The sequence below is a fragment of the Sinohyriopsis cumingii genome, chromosome 7, assembly GCF_028554795.1.
Source record: "Sinohyriopsis cumingii isolate HCF-2022 chromosome 7, ASM2855479v2, whole genome shotgun sequence".
Taxonomy (NCBI): Eukaryota; Metazoa; Mollusca; class Bivalvia; order Unionida; family Unionidae; genus Sinohyriopsis; species Sinohyriopsis cumingii.
This window is the reverse complement of record NC_142967.1, coordinates 128,363,705-128,383,346: the sequence shown is the minus strand read 5'-3', so window position 1 is coordinate 128,383,346 and position 19,642 is coordinate 128,363,705. Positions and strand designations below refer to the sequence as shown.

General features: G+C 33.9%; 1 protein-coding gene across 2 annotated transcripts in view; it reads right to left on the bottom strand.

Moving 5' to 3' along the window:
- LOC149796095 (beta-galactosidase-1-like protein 2) overlaps positions 1-19,642 on the bottom strand; it is a 222,225-nt gene that overhangs the window by 166,204 nt on the left and 36,379 nt on the right. For both annotated transcript variants that reach the window (XM_089966017.1, XM_089966016.1), the window contains exons 6-9: positions 16,175-16,267; positions 12,255-12,360; positions 9,016-9,174; positions 5,015-5,158 (exon numbers count right to left, since the gene is read on the bottom strand). In XM_089966017.1, coding sequence (XP_089822143.1) covers positions 5,015-5,158; positions 9,016-9,174; positions 12,255-12,360; positions 16,175-16,267 — 502 coding nt within the window. The remainder of the gene's footprint in view (positions 1-5,014; positions 5,159-9,015; positions 9,175-12,254; positions 12,361-16,174; positions 16,268-19,642) is intronic.

The following is a 19,642-nucleotide window of genomic DNA, read 5'->3' as shown; positions in this document are numbered from 1 at the left end:
CATTTAACAGATGGACCAAAATCAACAGGCCTCTTCTGTACCATAAATGGAAAGACAAAATTTGCTCAAGAATGTGGTCTATAACTAAATGTTATTTTTTTGGCAAATAAACATTTTTTCTTTCAGTCCCAGTAGCTTGAATCTTAGACCTTTTGAACCCAAAATCATATGGCTTCATTTTCCCCAGGTGCAAACCATCCACAGTGTTTGGTCAAGATCTCTGATGCATAAGCAATGTAAATGTGTGGAAACCATTTTTCTTCTTCAGTTACAATGACCTTGTCCTTTGACCCCAAAATCAATAGGCTTCTCCCTTACCCCAAGTGTAAGCCATCCACAGTGTTTGTTTTAGGTCTGTGATGCACAACCAATGTTAATGTGTGCAAATCATTTATCTTCTTCAGTCACAATGACCTCATCCTTTGACCTTTGACCCCAAACTCAATAGGCTTTTCCCTTACCGCAAGTGCAAGCCATCCACAAAGTTTTATCCTGGTATGTTATTCAGAGCTAATCTTACTGTGTGCACATCTTTTTTTCAAAAGTCTTGTAACCTACACATTAGACCTTCTGAACCCCAAAGAAGTGACCAATTCCTAACATCATGCACATGCCATTCAGTAAATTTGGTCCAGGCATGCAACATGACTAATGTTACTGTACCAAAACCATTTTCCATCTGTCAGCCAGTGACCTGGCCTTTTCGATCCCAAAACTCAAAAGATTCTCACTTATCCCAAGTGCAAGAAATATTCAATGTTTGGTGTCTGCAGAAAGTTGGCAAATGAAGGACTTGAATGTGCAAAAAACATTTACTGCGACCTTGACATTTGACCCCAAAACGATAAGGTTTACACATCAGTAACTTTAGATGGACAACTTAAATTGTTGTGCAGAAACCACTCTTCTGGTTTAGGTCACAGTGAGCTTTACTCATAGTGCAAGCCATCCACAAAATTTGGCATCTACTGATGGAGGACAACTCTAGTTATTACAAAATTGGTGACAGATAGATGCCAGCCAGATATTGTAACATAGTATCATCCACCATCTCAACATATTTCATAAGGAAATTTTTCTGATGCAATTTAAGAGGAATAAAAATATAAAAATTATATTCCTATCATTGACATATACAGTATCAATATTGATTATAAGCAAATCACTAATTAATTTACAGCAATAAAATTGATTATAAGCAAATCACTAATTAATTTACAGCAATAAAATTGATTATAAGCAAATCACTAATTAATTTATAGCAACAATATTGATTATAAGCAAATCACTAATTAATTTACAGCAACAATATTGATTATAAGCAAATCACTAATTTACTGCATCAATATTGATTATAAGCAAACCACTAAGTAATTTACAGCAATAAAATTGATTATAAGCAAATCACTAATTAATTTACAGAAACAATATTGATTATAAGCAAATCACTAATAAATTTACAGCAATAAAATTGATTATAAGAAAATCACTAATTAATTTACTGCATCAATAGTGATCATAAGCAAATCACAAATTATTTGCTTTTAAGACAGAGTGGTGACTATGATTTTCAAGATGGTCACTGTGGTGACCATACTAGAAATCGGTGCAGCACAATTTTCATTTAGGAATAACTTGATCTTGGGATGAATGTGTGAGTCAAGTTTCATACAATCCTCAAGGCAGTTCAGGTGTTGCAATAACACTTGCAGATGGACAGGTGTATTATGGATGGGCATTGGACAACAGTCATCCCATAAGGTCATCTAGTCTATGACCAGTAGAACTGAAAACCTACTTGTTGTTTTCAATAAAATGAATACTGAACTGAAATTACTATGAGAGCTATCATCTTTCTGTGCATTTAAATCTTCAACTATTGATGTCACAGACTATATTAAAGTACTGGTAATACATTACGGTAATACATACCTGAATGACTCCACGTTTGGATGAAATGCTGACTAATACTTACAGCAATACTGCATTTAGTAAATCATAATGCAAATGGTACAGTTTTCATTATCCCAAACATTTTCAGTGGCAAAATCGACAACGCAGTTACTACTGTTTCCAATCAATTAATGGAGGCTTATATTCATTAACACAGCATCCTCCAACACATGTTACTCTTGAAAGCCTGATGTCTTTCTTTCTGTGTCAATGCATATAGAAGGTACAGGACAGATTTTTTTATGCCAGATGTTATTCTCATAAGTTTCACAACAGAAGTTAGAGACCAACATCCTTAGTACTCAACGACCTTAGCGTCCAATCCCTGACAGGGTTTGGCATGACAAGATTAGAGACTCAACACCATCTAATTCGGGCAACAGGAAATGTACATGCAATTACTGACAATGACCCCTTCTCTGCTGATAATGATGATCATGTTTCACTTGCGCAAGTAATAAGCTGTCTGCGTGGGTTCGAGTCTCGGATTTGGTCAATGTGGGTATGTGAGAAAGCTTGCCAGTAACTTCTCGTGGGTTGGTGGTTCTTTCCAGGGTTTTCTGGGGTTCTTCCTCCACCATTAGTACTGGCTGCCATGTATAACCTATTGTGTGCTGAAAAATGGTGTTAAACCCTACAACAACAACAACAACAACAAGTAATAAGTTCAACGTAAACTCACTATTTGTAAATCTGACTAAATGTAAACCTGACTATTTGTACATCCTTTATAACTCCCTTAACTTGGGATTGAAACAGAATGGAGTACAGATGGATGTAAATAATGTGAATATTTACAATTAAAATACAGATTTCCGAACTTGAAGTAACATATCATGCATTTAACTTTTAATGCTATATTTACCAATTAAAATTGTTTTCTCATTGACAAATACTTCAAAGTCTAAATACCAAGCAATGTATGAACACAGCATACTGAGCAAAACTGCATGAAGGTGGTCTGAAACTGTTCTCTATCATTCAAACACACAGAGAAACACAAATACAGTAGTCCCCCTCTTGAACAGCCCCCCTAACCAGTGGCCACCCGCTGCTTATGGCCAGAATCCCTTGGCTGCGACAAGATTTTATTCAAAAGTACCCTTCAAGAACAGCCACCGCTCTAATGCAACCAGCGGCCAGCATATTAGTACAAAAATGGAAAATGTTCCCTCACAAGAGGCCACTATTTTTCTTCAAATGTACCCAGAACCAATAATTAATTCATATTGTGACGTAAGGTAAGTAATCAGATCATCTCTATCGTCAATACCTGTCTCCCAATGTCAAGTTTCCGTTACTGAAAGTGTTGACTAAAGTATATGTAACACTTAGATTAATATTATATCATTGTTTATAAAAGCCGATGTTTACAGGAAATGGGCTCAACAATGTTATGCAGAGTTTTGGGCTTCACACATCTGTCGAGTTCTCTTTGATGATTACAACCAGACGTAATTGTCAAGATCATAACAGGGTCAGCATAGGCTAAAAATAGATTTTGTACATTAACTAACACAAAACACAGAGACATTAACAATGAACAGATCAGGGTACCAGACAAAGACCGAAAAATCAGGTGACAACACATTTATTGCTTCCATTACGAAGAAGGAATTTTGTCCACTCAACTAACGTTTTGACTGCATAAATAAATCGCATACAGTTAGTAACATCTGAAAAAATCATTACCAAACATTAACATAGTCACATAAACGGAGATGTATTATTTTAGAAGAAAGTCGGTTATTCTATTCGACATCAGGTAAGGTGGGGAGGGGGGGACTCTACGAACAATTTTATGTAGAAATGACTTGATTAAAACAATTTTATGTTGAAAAGACTTGAATAAACAACGTTGTAACTGATAAGAAGGTTACTTAGCAGCAGTGGGAAAATGGAAAGAGAATTAAGTATGTACCAAGATTTAAATGACATTTTTGCAGTGTGCATGACAACAATATCAGCTCGCATTTTAAATGAAGATATTAAATAAAGATATTAAGTGCTTTGAAGTAACTTTCTTACTATGTACATTACATATACTTCTCACAAAAAAATTAGTCCCCCTCTGGAAAGGCCACCCATTTTATAAAGCCACTTTCCAAGTGCAGAAGGGGTGACCGTATTAGAGGGAGACCACTGTAATGTATTTACTAATTGGTATTGACATAGTATAATTATTATTCACATAAGTAAGAAGGTGTCAGAATAAAGGTTTGACGACTACATGTCAACATCGATATCAGACTAATCCACTGTTGAATTTTGTGCGCTTTGAATATCATATACAAAACTGAATAATTTACTCACAAAATAAGTGATGTACATAAGCTAAATACAGGTAAAATATCATGTTAGTGTATAATGCAAATATTGGTAAAATATTATATTAGTGTATGATGCAAATACAGGTAAAATATCATGTTAGTGTATGATGCAAATACAGGTAAAATATCATGTTAGTGTATGATGCAAATACAGGTAAAATATCATGTTAGTGTATGATGGAAATATTGGTAAAATATTATATTAGTGTGTGGTGCAAATACAGGTAAAATATCATGTTTGTGTATGATGGAAATATTGGTAAAATATTATATGCAAATGATGTATGATGCAAATACAGGTAAAATAGTAATGCATAATGCAAAATAGAGGTAAAATATTATATTAGTGTGTGAGACAAATGCATGTAAAATATTATATTAATGTACTATGCAAATACAGATAAAATATTAAATTAGTAAATAATGCAAGTATAGGTAACTTACTATATTAGTGAATTATGTAAATACCAGTAAAATATTCATGAATGTTGCAAATGCAGGTAAAATATATTACAGCTGTTCCAGTAAAATATATTTGGGACCCAGGGAAGGCACTTTTAATGTGGGGCTTTCACCCAGAGATGCAATTCAGAACTTTGTAGCTTTTGTTTACTGGCACATTTTGTTATCTAACTTTGAAAAAATAAACATTCCTAAGTATATAAAAAATTGTTGAAGTGCATATATGTCAGTTTACAAAATCTTTGTAATATTCCTTTGCTGCAACTTACCATAACTAGTTACATCAGGCTTATAGTTAGTTCCTGGGGACCAGTTAGCTCCTGCCATAAACCCAAAGTTTGTGCCTCCATGAAACATGTACAGGCTAACGGAAGCACCTGATGACAGAATCCACATCAGGGTTTCTGCATATTCTAAAATACCAACAGAAAATCACAGATTGCTCAACAAACACTATGGAGATCTCAACAGACACAATTTATAACAACTGTTTAAAATTTTTAACCAGATGTATTAAATTCTGTATAGCTGTACAAGTTGTATTACAATCTGCATTTTTTGCATGTAAAATTGTTTGAACAGCTAAATTACATGTGTCACAGTAAAACTGTCAACTTCTGTACTTCATTCATGGGTCACTATGCAAAACTGTGTCAACAGGTGTCTTTTATACATGGGTCACAGTGTAAACCTCTGTCAACAGGTGTCTTTTATACATGGGTCACAGTGTAAACATCTGTCAACAGCTGACTTTATACATGGGTCACAGTGTAAACCTCTGTCAACAGCTGACTTTAAACATGGGTCACAGTGTAAACCTCTGTCAACAGCTGACTTTATACATGGGTCAGAATGCTAACAATACAAAAAATGTTGATTGGTCAAACAAATTATGCAAATTTAAAAAATCCACTGTGTATATTATATAAACTTGTGATATCTGCAGATACATAATTAATTCAGTACTTAAATATTAATAAAACACCACCTCAATGCATAATCCCTAAATTCAACCAAACATTTATATAGAAAACAAAAACAAAGAGATATGGATGGCAGTGTTATTTCAGTGATAAAGTCCATCTTCACTTAATGAATCTATCAGTTTATATCAAACTTCTGGGATCATGAAACTTTTATTTTTCTGTACCGTCAGAACATATTTTCCAAAGATTAAGTTAATTATAGAAATCTCTTTTGTACCTCATTGTATTCTAATAAAATATAATGGATAAGGTTACATTCTTTAGCAAGAAGATCAAGATAAAATTAATCTCAATCTTTATTAAATGGACAAAATTAAAATCAGTCATGCACTTATTATATTTATAGGAATAAAATTTAATGATTTTTATGAACATCAAACTAAAGCATTGTAAGCTGTATAAAAAAAATCCATTTCTGACATATGTCCATATCATAACATAGGTGTTGACATTATTCCATTTCAAAGAGGTGTCCACATTATAACTAAGATACTGACATTATTCCATTTCAAAGAGGTGTCCACATTATAACTAAGATACGGACATTATTCCATTTCAAAGAGGTGTCCACATTATAACTAAGATACGGACATTATTCCATTTCAAAGAGGTGTCCACATTATAACTAAGATACTGACATTATTCCATTTCAAAGAGGTGTCCACATTATAACTAACATACTGACATTATTCCATTTCAAGGAGGTGTCCACATTATAACTAAGATACTGACATTATTCCATTTCAAGGAGGTGTCCACATTATAACTAAGATACTGACATTATTCCATTTCAAGGAGGTGTCCACATTATAACTAAGATACTGACATTATTCCATTTCAAAGAGGTGTCCACATTATAACTAAGATACTGACATTATTCCATTTCAAAGAGGTGTCCACATTATAACTAAGATACTGACATTATTCCATTTCAAAGAGGTGTCCACATTATAACTAAGATACTGACATTATTCCATTTCCAAGAGGTGTCCACATTATAACTAAGATACTGACATTATTCCATTTCCAAGAGGTGTCCACATTATAACTAAGATACTGACATTATTCCATTTCCAAGAGGTGTCCACATTATAACTAAGATACTGACATTATTCCATTTCAAACAGGTGTCCACATTATAACTAAGATACTGACATTATTCCATTTCAAACAGGTGTCCACATTATAACTAAGATACTGACATTATTCCATTTCAAAGAGGTGTCCATATTATAACTAACATACTGACATTATTCCATTTCAAACAGGTGTCCACATTATAACTAACATACTGACATTATTCCATTTCAAAAAGGTGTCCACATTATAACTAACATACTGACATTATTCCATTTCAAACAGGTGTCCACATTATAACTAACATACTGACATTATTCCATTTCAAACAGGTGTCCACATTATAACTAACATACTGACATTATTCCATTTCAAACAGGTGTCCACATTATAACTAACATACTGACATTATTCCATTTCAAACAGGTGTCCACATTATAACTAACATACTGACATTATTCCATTTCAAACAGGTGTCCACATTATAACTAAGATACTGACATTATTCCATTTCAAACAGGTGTCCACATTATAACTAAGATACTGACATTATTCCATTTCAAACAGGTGTCCACATTATAACTAAGATACTGACATTATTCCATTTCAAACAGGTGTCCACATTATAACTAAGATACTGACATTATTCCATTTCAAACAGGTGTCCACATTATAACTAAGATACTGACATTATTCCATTTCAAACAGGTGTCCACATTATAACTAAGATACTGACATTATTCCATTTCAAACAGGTGTCCACATTATAACTAAGATACTGACATTATTCCATTTCAAACAGGTGTCCACATTATAACTAAGATACTGACATTATTCCATTTCAAACAGGTGTCCACATTATAACTAAGATACTGACATTATTCCATTTCAAACAGGTGTCCACATTATAACTAAGATAATGACATTATTCCATTTCAAAGAGGTGTCCACATTATAACTAACATACTGACATTATTCCATTTCAAAGAGGTGTCCACATTATAACTAAGATACTGACATTATTCCATTTCAAAGAGGTGTCCACATTATAACTAAGATACTGACATTATTCCATTTCAAAGAGCTGTCCACATTATAACTAAGATACTGACATTATTCCATTTCAAAGAGGTGTCCACATTATAACTAAGATACTGACATTATTCCATTTCAAAGAGGTGTCCACATTATAACTAAGATACTGACATTATTCCATTTCAAAGAGGTGTCCACATTATAACTAAGATACTGACATTATTCCATTTCAAAGAGGTGTCCACATTATAACTAAGATACGGACATTATTCCATTTCAAAGAGGTGTCCACATTATAACTAAGATAATGACATTATTCCATTTCAAAGAGGTGTCCACATTATAACTAACATACTGACATTATTCCATTTCAAAGAGGTGTCCACATTATAACTAAGATACTGACATTATTCCATTTCAAACAGGTGTCCACATTATAACTAAGATACTGACATTATTCCATTTCAAAGAGCTGTCCACATTATAACTAAGATACTGACATTATTCCATTTCAAAGAGGTGTCCACATTATAACTAAGATACTGACATTATTCCATTTCAAAGAGGTGTCCACATTATAACTAAGATACTGACATTATTCCATTTCAAAGAGGTGTCCACATTATAACTAAGATACTGACATTATTCCATTTCAAAGAGGTGTCCACATTATAACTAAAATACTGACATTATTCCATTTCAAAGAGGTGTCCACATTATAACTAAGACACTGACATTATTCTAATTCAAATAATAGAGCATACTGAACATTTTATAGGGTCAAACATCCAAAATGTTTCAAACAAAACTTTAGCCAACATGGATTTCTGTATTAAAAAAACTTTTCTTATTTTGTGTATATCTAAGAAATTCAAAGCTGTAAATATCAATCTCTCTCTCTCTCTCTCTCTCTCTCTCTCTCTCTCTCTATATATATATATATATATACACACACACACAAATAGCAGTCAGTACAAATTTTGAGTCAAAGTACAAACCCATGCTCAAATTTTACAACCTTTCAGACCTGTCAGACCACTAACCAAGTTAATTTCCGAATTCAACTGATATTATGATGAAGTGATAATAATATTGTTACAGTCTCTTCATGTGCTAACAACCTACTTAAAAAGCAAATTACAGCTACGATTAAATCATTTTCATCATGTTACCTTTCACGGAAGAGACAGAGTGCCTGTTTCCCCAATGATCAAACCATCCTGTCCAAAATTCCATCACCAAAATGGGAAACTCCGAGCTAATCTTGCGTAGCTGGGCCACTGCTTGCTGCCCCTTTATGAGCTCCTTAAAATTCAGACTGGGCATGGATTCTAATGCAGACACATAAACAAAAATTCCAGTTAAATCTCATGAAAAAAATATAACATGAAAATGACGTACATTTTGTAAACAGACATACATAGGTCAAAGAATTTCAGCTACTTTTAACTGATCTGAACTTTTTAATGTAGTATTGACAAGTCTCGTTAAACAATGGCAAACAATGTCAGTCAAATTGGTCATATTAAACGACGGCAATTATGTCAATCAAATACAATGGTCCCCCTCTTATAAGACCACCCCATTGCAGCAGAGAAGTGGCCTTATAATGAGGGTGGCCTTTCTAGAGGGGGATGACAAATTCGAATAGTAAATACATATGAAGAAAGTCACAAGTACACTTAATTCTAAAACATTTAATATTTTCATTACAATATCACATGCATAAATATAAAACAAACTGTTCATCATTTTCAAAAGAATGTTACGAATAACCATTGATATAGTTTTAAAACTGTCTTTATAATTATGTTACAGTTCACATCATTTGTCACTTTGGAGGGTAACACTCTAAAAAACAAACCAGTCTCTTCACAATTAAAAATATCCTTGCTGTCATATGCCCTGCATATATCGTATAGTCTTTTGTTCCAATCTTCGACAACTTCATTATTATCAGCTGATTTTCCACTAAGGAAGTGTTGACTAAAGTACATGTACCACTAAGGTTAATATTATATCATTCACGCCTCATGAGAAGCCACTTTTATTCCATAAAGCTGAGAAAGATTAAAATTTGAATCCATACAAAAGGGTAAGTACATGTAATCCAATTAGCCTTACTGCTGTGTTTTCATAAGATGTCCGGTTTAGTCACTCTGATAATTGTTAAGATTACAATTATCGAACAGTAGTAACAGCTGAGAAGTGGCAGCATTGATGTACAATAAACAAGTCAGCAGGAAAATGGTTTGATAGCCTTTTATGGCTTCACTTAGTAAGATGTTGAGCTTGTTCACTTTGATAATTAGTGGCTATTACTACTGACAATAATTGTCAAAATTACAAAGCCTAACGGCTGCGAGGTCAAATCTGCATGATGTTAATGGTACATATTGAAGCCATATTGGCTTCTCTCACTTAGTGTAAAGAAATCTATAAAAACAATAGGGTACCAGGCTGCGACTAACGAATCACGTGACAAGATCACTTCCTTTAAAACACACGGCAATTTGTTTAGATGCAAAAACAATTGTTTTATCAGTATTGTAGTTGGCAACATGAATAACTTACAGCAAAAAGATCAACACGTCGTCGAGGAAAAGAAAAATTCTCAGTTTAGAACAGAAAGTGAAATTAATTCAACTGACGGAGAGGTGGGGGGGGGTCGAAGATCCTTGCAGAAAACTAATGTCGGAAAGACTCAGATAACGATATCGTGAAAGATAAGGAAACAATTCTGCAGAAGTGGGAAGGTGCAATGGATGGAGAAAGGAAGATTGTTTGAGCTAGGATATGTTTGTATCCTGAATTGAATGACAAGAAAAAGGAACAATTTTGTCAGTTGAATTGGGATATGACGACTTTACCGCAAGTAATGGATGGTTGCACAGATTTCAAGTGCAACACAATATTAAGTGTTCTGTCCTTAGTGGAGAATCAGCTGATGTTAATAATGAAGTTGTTGAAGATTGGAACAAAAGACTAAATAATACATGCATGGGATACGACAGCAAGGATATTTTTAATTGTGACGAGACTGGTTTGGTTTTTAAACTGTTATCAAAAAAGTGACAGATGATGTGATCTGTAACATAATTATAAAGACAGTTTTAAAACTATATCAATGGTTATTCATAACATTCTTTTGAAAACAATGAAACAGTTTGTTTTACATTTATTTCACAACATGCATGTGATTTTTTAATGAAAATATTAAATGTTTTAGACTTAAATGTACTTGTGACTTTCTTTATATGTATTTACTATTCGCATTTGTCATCCCCCTCTAGAAAGGCCACCCTCATTATAAAGACACTTCCCTGCTGCAATAGGGGTGGCCTTATAAGAGGGGGAATACTGTAGTGACTATTACAACTGGTTTCATACTTTCTTTCTGTGTCAACCTGTTATGAACTTTGGGAAATCAAATTACAGAATGAGAGCTGTACTGCAGTCATATACTGATGAGAACTTCTCACATTACTGACACTCAGACAGTTATTCAACACCAATAATTTCTATACTACCAACTGTACTGCAGTCATATATTGAAGAGATCTTGTCACATTACTGACACTGACAGTTATTCAACACCAATAATTTCTATACTACCAGCTGTACTGCAGTCATATACTGAAGAGAACTTGTCATATTACTGACACTCAGTTATTCAACACCAATAATTTCTATACTACCAGCTGTACTGCAGTCATATATTGAAGAGATCGTCACATTACTAACACTGACAGTTATTCAACACCAATAATTTATATACTACCAGCTGTACTGCAGTCATATACTGAAGAAAATTTGTCATATTACTGACAATTAGACAGTTACTCAACACCAATAATTTCAATACTACCAGCTGTACTGCAGTCATAACATGAAGAGAACTTGTCATATTACTGACAATTAGACAGTTATTCAACACCAATAATTTCAATACTACCAGCTGTACTGCAGTCATAAAATGAAGAGAACTTGTCATATTACTGACAATTAGACAGTTATTCAACACCAATAATTTCTATACTACCAGCTGTACTGCAGTCATATACTGAAGAGAACTTGCCATATTATTGACAATTAGTTATTCAACACCAATAATTTCAATACTACCAGCTGTTGATAATTCAAACAATTTTTCATTTACATTATTTCTTTTTGCCAAACTTCACACAAAGATTGAAATATTTAAGCCTGTTCAATGCATTTTACACAACTTTCACAGAATGGATCTGAGACTAGACTGATCAAATACTTATGTTGTGAAAATGTTGGGATTTTTGTGTATGAAACTTGCATGATTATCTTGTATCTTTGCTTCAATATCTTGCAAAAACATGGGACAGTCAATGAATACAACTTCAAAAAGTCTGGATAAATACTTATATCAAGTAATTACCATTGTAAAATGGTACATTTGCAATACCCAGCCTGTCTCCACCTTCCATCCGTACCCATCCATCTGAAGTGAGCAGAAGCTCTGTGATTCCATTCTTGATCAGCAACTGTAAAAAAGTGAAATTGAAATTGATGAACTTAATTCAGCAGCTCTAAGATTTTAATTCATTACATACAGTTATCACAGAACACTACATGTACATTTCTTGCCTGGGAAATGTACTATTATGTTCAATGTTGATGAGTTTCTAATAACTTTCAAACACACACATCTTAAAATTGCCTACAATTATTCATGAAAAATTAATACCTATTTCTCATTATCAACTAGTGCATGCTCAGCAAATAAATTATTCTGAGTCAATGGGTTCATCATCTGTGTACTATAATACAGTCGGCTGGTTCATCATCTGAGTACTATAATACAGACAGTAGATTCATCATTTGAGTAATATAATAGTCATAGCGAGTTCAAAGTCTGAGGACTATAATAAGTCAGTAGGTTCATTATCTGAGTACAATAATAAAGTCAGTGGGTTCATCATCTGACAGTGAGTTCATCATCTGTGTATTATAATACAGTCAGCTGGTTCATCATCTGAGTACTATAATACAGACAGTGGGTTCGTCATCTGAGCACTATAATACAGATGGTGGGTTCATCATCTGAGTACTATAATACAGACAACGGGTTAATCATATGACTACTATAATACAGACAGTGGATTCATCTGCTGAGTACTATAATACAGGCAGTGGGTTCATAAAATGAGTACTATAATAGACAGTGGGTTCATCATCTGAGTGCTATAATACAGAGAGTAGGTTCATCATCTGAATACTATAATACAGACAGTGGGCTCATCATCTGAGTACTATAAAAATATTAGTTGGTTCAAAATCTGAGTACTATAATACAGTCAGTGGGTTCATCATCTGAGTACTATAAAAGTATTGGATCAAAATCTGAGTACTATAATACAACCAGTGGGTTCATCATCTGTGTACTATAATACAGTTTGTTCATCATCTGAGTATTATAATACAGACAGTTGATTCATCATCTGAGTACTATAAAAGGATTAGTTGGTTCAAAATCTGAGTACCATAATACAGACAGAGGGTTCATCATTTGAGTACTATAATACAGTCAGTGGGTTCATCATCTGAGTACTATAATGACCACTGGCTGGCCACTGGCCCTGTATAAAGATTACTGGGTGGATACAGGCCATGTTTATGGACATTTAACTGGTCACAGGCCCTGTTTACAGACTAATGGCTGGTCACATGCTCTGCTTAAAGACAAATGGCTGGCCACTTGTTCTGTTTGAAGAGGACAGATTGGCCACACACCCTGTCTAAACACCAATGGCTGACCACATGTCCCGTTTAAAGACCATTCTGCCAATTGCATTTAATTGATAATATTACCCATTTCTGGGTCTAAACATATATAGATGTTTTAACATGTGAAGGTGCTGATGCCAACAATAACCATCCTCTATTTCATAGAGTACTGTACCATATGTCATTAGACAGATCTTTAATTTGTGGATTGGAATTATTATCTCCATGGAAAAATCTTTGTTAAATCTTTAAATTTTGGGTAAGGATGAAGAGGTCTGTAATTTCCATTCAAAAATCTTTGTTAAATGTTAAATCTTTAAATTTTGGGTAAGGATGAAGAGGTCTGTAATTTCCATTCAAAAATCTTTGTTAAATGTTAAATCTTTAAATTTTGGGTAAGGATGAAGAGGTCTGTAATTTCCATTAAATTATCTTTGCTAAATCTTTACATTTGTGGATTAGGATGGATGGGTCATATTATTTCCATAGAGAACTGTTTGTTACATTGTTTGTTACACAGATCTTAAATTTTTTGGTTTGTGGCAATAAAAAAATCCAAGTAAATTGATACCCAAGAAAAATATAGAATTCACAGTGTGCTTCTTTCACTTTATACATGTTGCAGCCAGAATAAAATGTGGCTTGGCAAAATTAGAAGTTAGGATAAGCATTTGTAGCTAGGCAAAATAAACTGCAGTTAAGGGACAATTTTTTGACTAGGATGACATGTTATAAAATAGATTTAATGTTGTGACATGGAAAAAAAATATTGTGGCTAGGATAAAATGTTATGTCACAGATAAAATGTCAGGGATAGAATAAAAATTTTATGGTTTGGATAACATGTTGTGGCTAGGATAAAATGTTATGGTTTGGATAACATATTATGGCAAAATAATATGTTATGGTTTGGATAACATTATGGCAAATTAAAATGTTATGGTTTGGATAAATATTGTGGCTAGAATAAAATGTTATGGTTTGGATAATACATTGTGGCTAAAATAAAATGTTATGGTTTGTGTAACATATTGTGGCTAGAATAAAATGTTATGGTATGGATAACATATTGTGGCTAGAATAAAATGTTATGGTATGGATAACATATTGTAGCTAGAATAAAATGTTATGGTATGTATAACATATTGTGGCTAGAATAAAATGTTATGGTATGGATAACATATTGTGGCTAGAATAAAATGTTATGGTATGGATAACATATTGTGGCTAGAATAAAATGTTATGGTATGGATAACATATTGTGGCTAGAATAAAATGTTATGGTATGGATAACATATTGTGGCTAGAATAAAATGTTATGGTATGTATAACATATTGTGGCTAGAATAAAATGTTATGGTATGGATAACATATTGTGGCTAGAATAAAATGTTATGGTATGGATAACATATTGTGGCTAGAATAAAATGTTATGGTATGTATAACATATTGTGGCTAGAATAAAATGTTATGGTATGGATAACATATTGTGGCTAGAATAAAATGTTATGGTATGGATAACATATTGTGGCTAGAATAAAATGTTATGGTATGGATAACATATTGTGGCTAGAATAAAATGTTATGGTATGGATAACATATTGTGGCTAGAATAAAATGTTATGGTATGGATAACATATTGTGGCTAGAATAAAATGTTATGGTATGGATAACATATTGTGGCTAGAATAAAATGTTATGGTATGGATAACATATTGTGGCTAGAATAAAATGTTATGGTATGTATAACATATTGTGGCTAGAATAAAATGTTATGGTATGGATAACATATTGTGGCTAGAATAAAATGTGATGGTTTGGATGTTGTGAAAGAAATTAAGGTTGTTAGAATAAAATCTTGTGCTTGAAAAAAAAATGGACAAAAGCTGTATCATGAATAAAATGTAGCTAGAATAAAATGTAGCTAAGATAAAATGTGTCAAGGAAAAGGTTGTGGCTAGGATAAAATGTGTCAAGGAAAAGGTTGTGGCTAGATAAAATGTGTGAAGGGAATAGGTTGTGGCTAGGATAAAATGTGTCAAGAGAAAAGGTTGTGGCTAGGATAAAATGTGTCAAGGGAAAAGGTTGTGGCTAGAATAAAACACTGTGACCAGGATTAAGTGCTGCTGCTATGACAAAATCATGCTCTGACAAAATCATGCAGCTTGGATAAAGTTGTAAGTGGATACAAAATTGAGGATAGGATAAAATGTTGTGGTAAGGATAAAATTAAAGTCATTACAAAAACTCGAAATTAGATGCATGTCTGCTTCTGTTTCATATAAAATGTCTACCCTAAAAAGATAAATAAAAACAGGCAACAGATCACAGCTAAAGGCATAATAATGAACAACTAGGGTCTTGTTATATCATATAATAATGAACAACTATGGGCATGTTAAAACACAAAATTATTCACAACTACGTATATTAGGCCATCTTCAAAGTGCCATACATGTGTCATGGACCACTGAATTTCCCTTTGCCAATTCTGAATTGGTTCATAAACTGATGGGGACTAATTAGGATACTCTTAATATCTATCTGTACCAAAATGAATCATTTTGTTACCTGCTTAATAAACCTCAGGTGTTCCACTTCCTTACTGAAAGAACCGAATTCGTTCTCCACCTGAACTCCAATTATAGGACCTCCTCTTGAGTACTACAAAACAAAAGTACAAATATTTAACAATCTGCATACTGTAAGGTTCAGTGTAAATTCAAAAATACTGCAAGTTATAACATTTCATATTGCTACATTCAGACTATTTAAGTTACCAAAAGAGATCTTTCTCACTGAAAAATTATGTCATGTTCATGTGCCAACATCAGGGTGCCCAAAAAACAAGCCACTGGATTCCCTGAGAACAACTGTCAATGTTCTATGCAGTGAATGCAATCCACTAACATATGCATCCTTATCGCCAATTTGAAATGAAATAACTCTCAAAATTGTCCATATATTCATTTCTATAGCTATTCAGACTATAAGAAGAATAGAGGGAAATGCCATAAGTTTGGGTTGCAGTTTCCAAGACCATCTTCCATAGTATAATGTGCATTTTCTGCTGCATAACCTCTGCCTTGTATGCATCTTTCAGGACTTCTGAGGTAAAGGAACCCTTGATAATGGAAGATGGCCACGGTATTGTGTTTATGCCCTTGCACTACTGGGATGTTTGAAAAGGTGGCATCAGTTTCTGCAATGACAGAGGCTGGTGGCAAGAGACTCTGAGCCAAAATAAGTCATTATATCATTGAAAATTCATCTCTTGCTTGAGGAAACTGGGTCCTTGCTGGAAAGTAAGGTCTGGAGGACAGTCTCCTGATCAAGTATGCATTTCAAGTTTGCAAGAGACACTGAGCCAAAATCAGTCACTATATCATTGTACATTCATCTCTTGCTTGATGAAACTGGGTCCTTGCTGGAAAGTAAGGCCTGGAGGACAGTCTCCTGACCAAGTATGCATTTTGTATTCCTTCATATTTATCTAGTCCCATTTGAGAACTTAAGATGGACAAAGGCTGGGAACTAAGGCTGTCTTGTGGCCATGGAACAGGAAGTTGGAAGACAAAGGCTGGGATCTAAGGGTGTCTTGTGGCCATGGAACAGGAAACTGGTAGACAAAGGCTGGGATCTAAGGCTGTCTTGTGGCCATGGAACAGGAAACTGGAAGACAAAGGCTGGGATCTAAGGCTGTCTTGTGATAATTTTTAATCAACTGTGGATGCAGGGAAGCATCTCACTCTGCAAGCTGACAGAGGCAGCTATGTCATTTTAATGTGTGTATTGAGCTGATATGTCTAGAACACAAACTGTGTGTGACACTGACTCACAAGCTTGTCTTTCAAAGGAGGTTTTTAAAGGGGAAATCTAAGCTAATATTATCTTGTTCAATGATTGCCACTGAGAAAAAAATCAACCAATAGCTATAATGTTAAAAACTAGTTGTTCCATCTCTCAAAAAGGTTTCTGTGCTATGCATTTACAAGGGGACTTCAACAATACCCACCCCTGCAATGTTTTAGTTCATGGCTCACGCCTCTCTGCAAAAAGCCAGCAACTGAGTCTTGTGAAAGACAGGAGTGAAGATGGAGGAGATTTATGTATGTATTATCATTTCAACAACACAACAGCATCACAAAAACTATCAACACAATACCCAATTAAGACAATATTCAATCTGCACAATAAGCACAATAACCAATCAACACAATATCCAATCAACACAATATCCAAACAACACAATATCTATTCTGTACAAAACCTAATCAACACAATATCCAATCTGCACAATACCCAAACAACACAGTATCTATTCTGCACAAAACCCAATCAACACAATATCCAATCTGCACAATACCCAAACAACACATTATCTATTCTGCACAAAACCCAGTCAACACAATATCCAATCTGCACAATACCCAATCAACACAATATCTATTTTGCATAAAACCCAATCAACACAATATCCAATCTGCACAATACAAAAACAACACAATATCTATTTTGCACAGAACCCAATCAACAATATCCAATCTGCACAATACACAAACAACACAATATCTATTCTGCATAAAACCCAATCAACAGAATATCTATTCTGCACAAAACCCAATCAACACAATATCTACTTTGCACAATAAGCACAATACCCAATCAACAATATACAACATCAATACAATACTCAATCAACACAATACCCAATCAGTACAATACTCAATCAAAAAAAAAACCCAATCAACACAATACCCAATCAATACAATACTCAATCAATAAAATACCCAATCAACACAATATCCATTCAGCACAATACCCAATCAACACAATACCCAATCAACACAATATCTATTCTGCAAAAAACCCAATCAACACAATATCCAATCTGCACAATAAGCACAATACCCAATCTGCACAATACCCAATCAACACAATATCCAATCAGCACAATACCCAATCAACACAATACCAATCAGCACAATATCTATTCTGCAAAAAAAACCAATCAACACAATACCCAATCTGCACAATAAGCACAATACCCAATCTGCACAATACCCAATCAACACAATATCCATTCAGCACAATACCCAATCAACACAATACCAATCAGCACAATATCTATTCTGCAAAAAACCCAATCAACACAATACCCAATCTGCAAAATAAGCACAATACCCAATCTGCACAATAGCCCATCAACACAATATCCAATCAGCACAATAGCCAATCAACACAATACCAATCAGCACAATATCTATTCTGAAAAAAAAAAACAATCAACACATTACCCAATCTGCACAATAACAATAAGCACAATACCCAATCTGCATAATACCCAATCAACACAATATCCATTCAGCACAATACCCAATCAACACAATACCAATCAGCACAATATCTATTCTGCAAAAAAAACAATCAACACAATACCCAATCTGCACAATAAGCACAATACCCAATCTGCACAATACCCAATCTGCACAATACCCAATCAACACAATATCCATTCAGCACAATACCCAGTCAACACAATACCCAATCAGCACAATATCCAATCTGCACAATACCCAATCAACACAATATCCGTTCAGCACAATACCCAATTAACACAATATCTATTCTGCAAAAAACCCAATCAACACAATACCCAATCTGCACAATAAGCACAATACCCAATCAACACAATATCCAATCAGCACAATACCCAATCAACACAATATCCAGTCTGCACAATACCCAATCAACACAATACCCAAACAGCACAATACCCAATCAACACAATATCCAATCAACACTATACAACATCAATACAATACTCAACACAATATCCAATCAGCACAATACCAAATCAACACAATATCCAATCTGTACAATACTCAATCAACACAATATCCAATCAACACAATACAACATCATTACAATACTCAACACAATACCCAATCAACATAATACCCAATCAACACAATACAACATCAATACAATACTCAACACAATACCCAATCAGCACAATATCCAATCTGTACAATACTC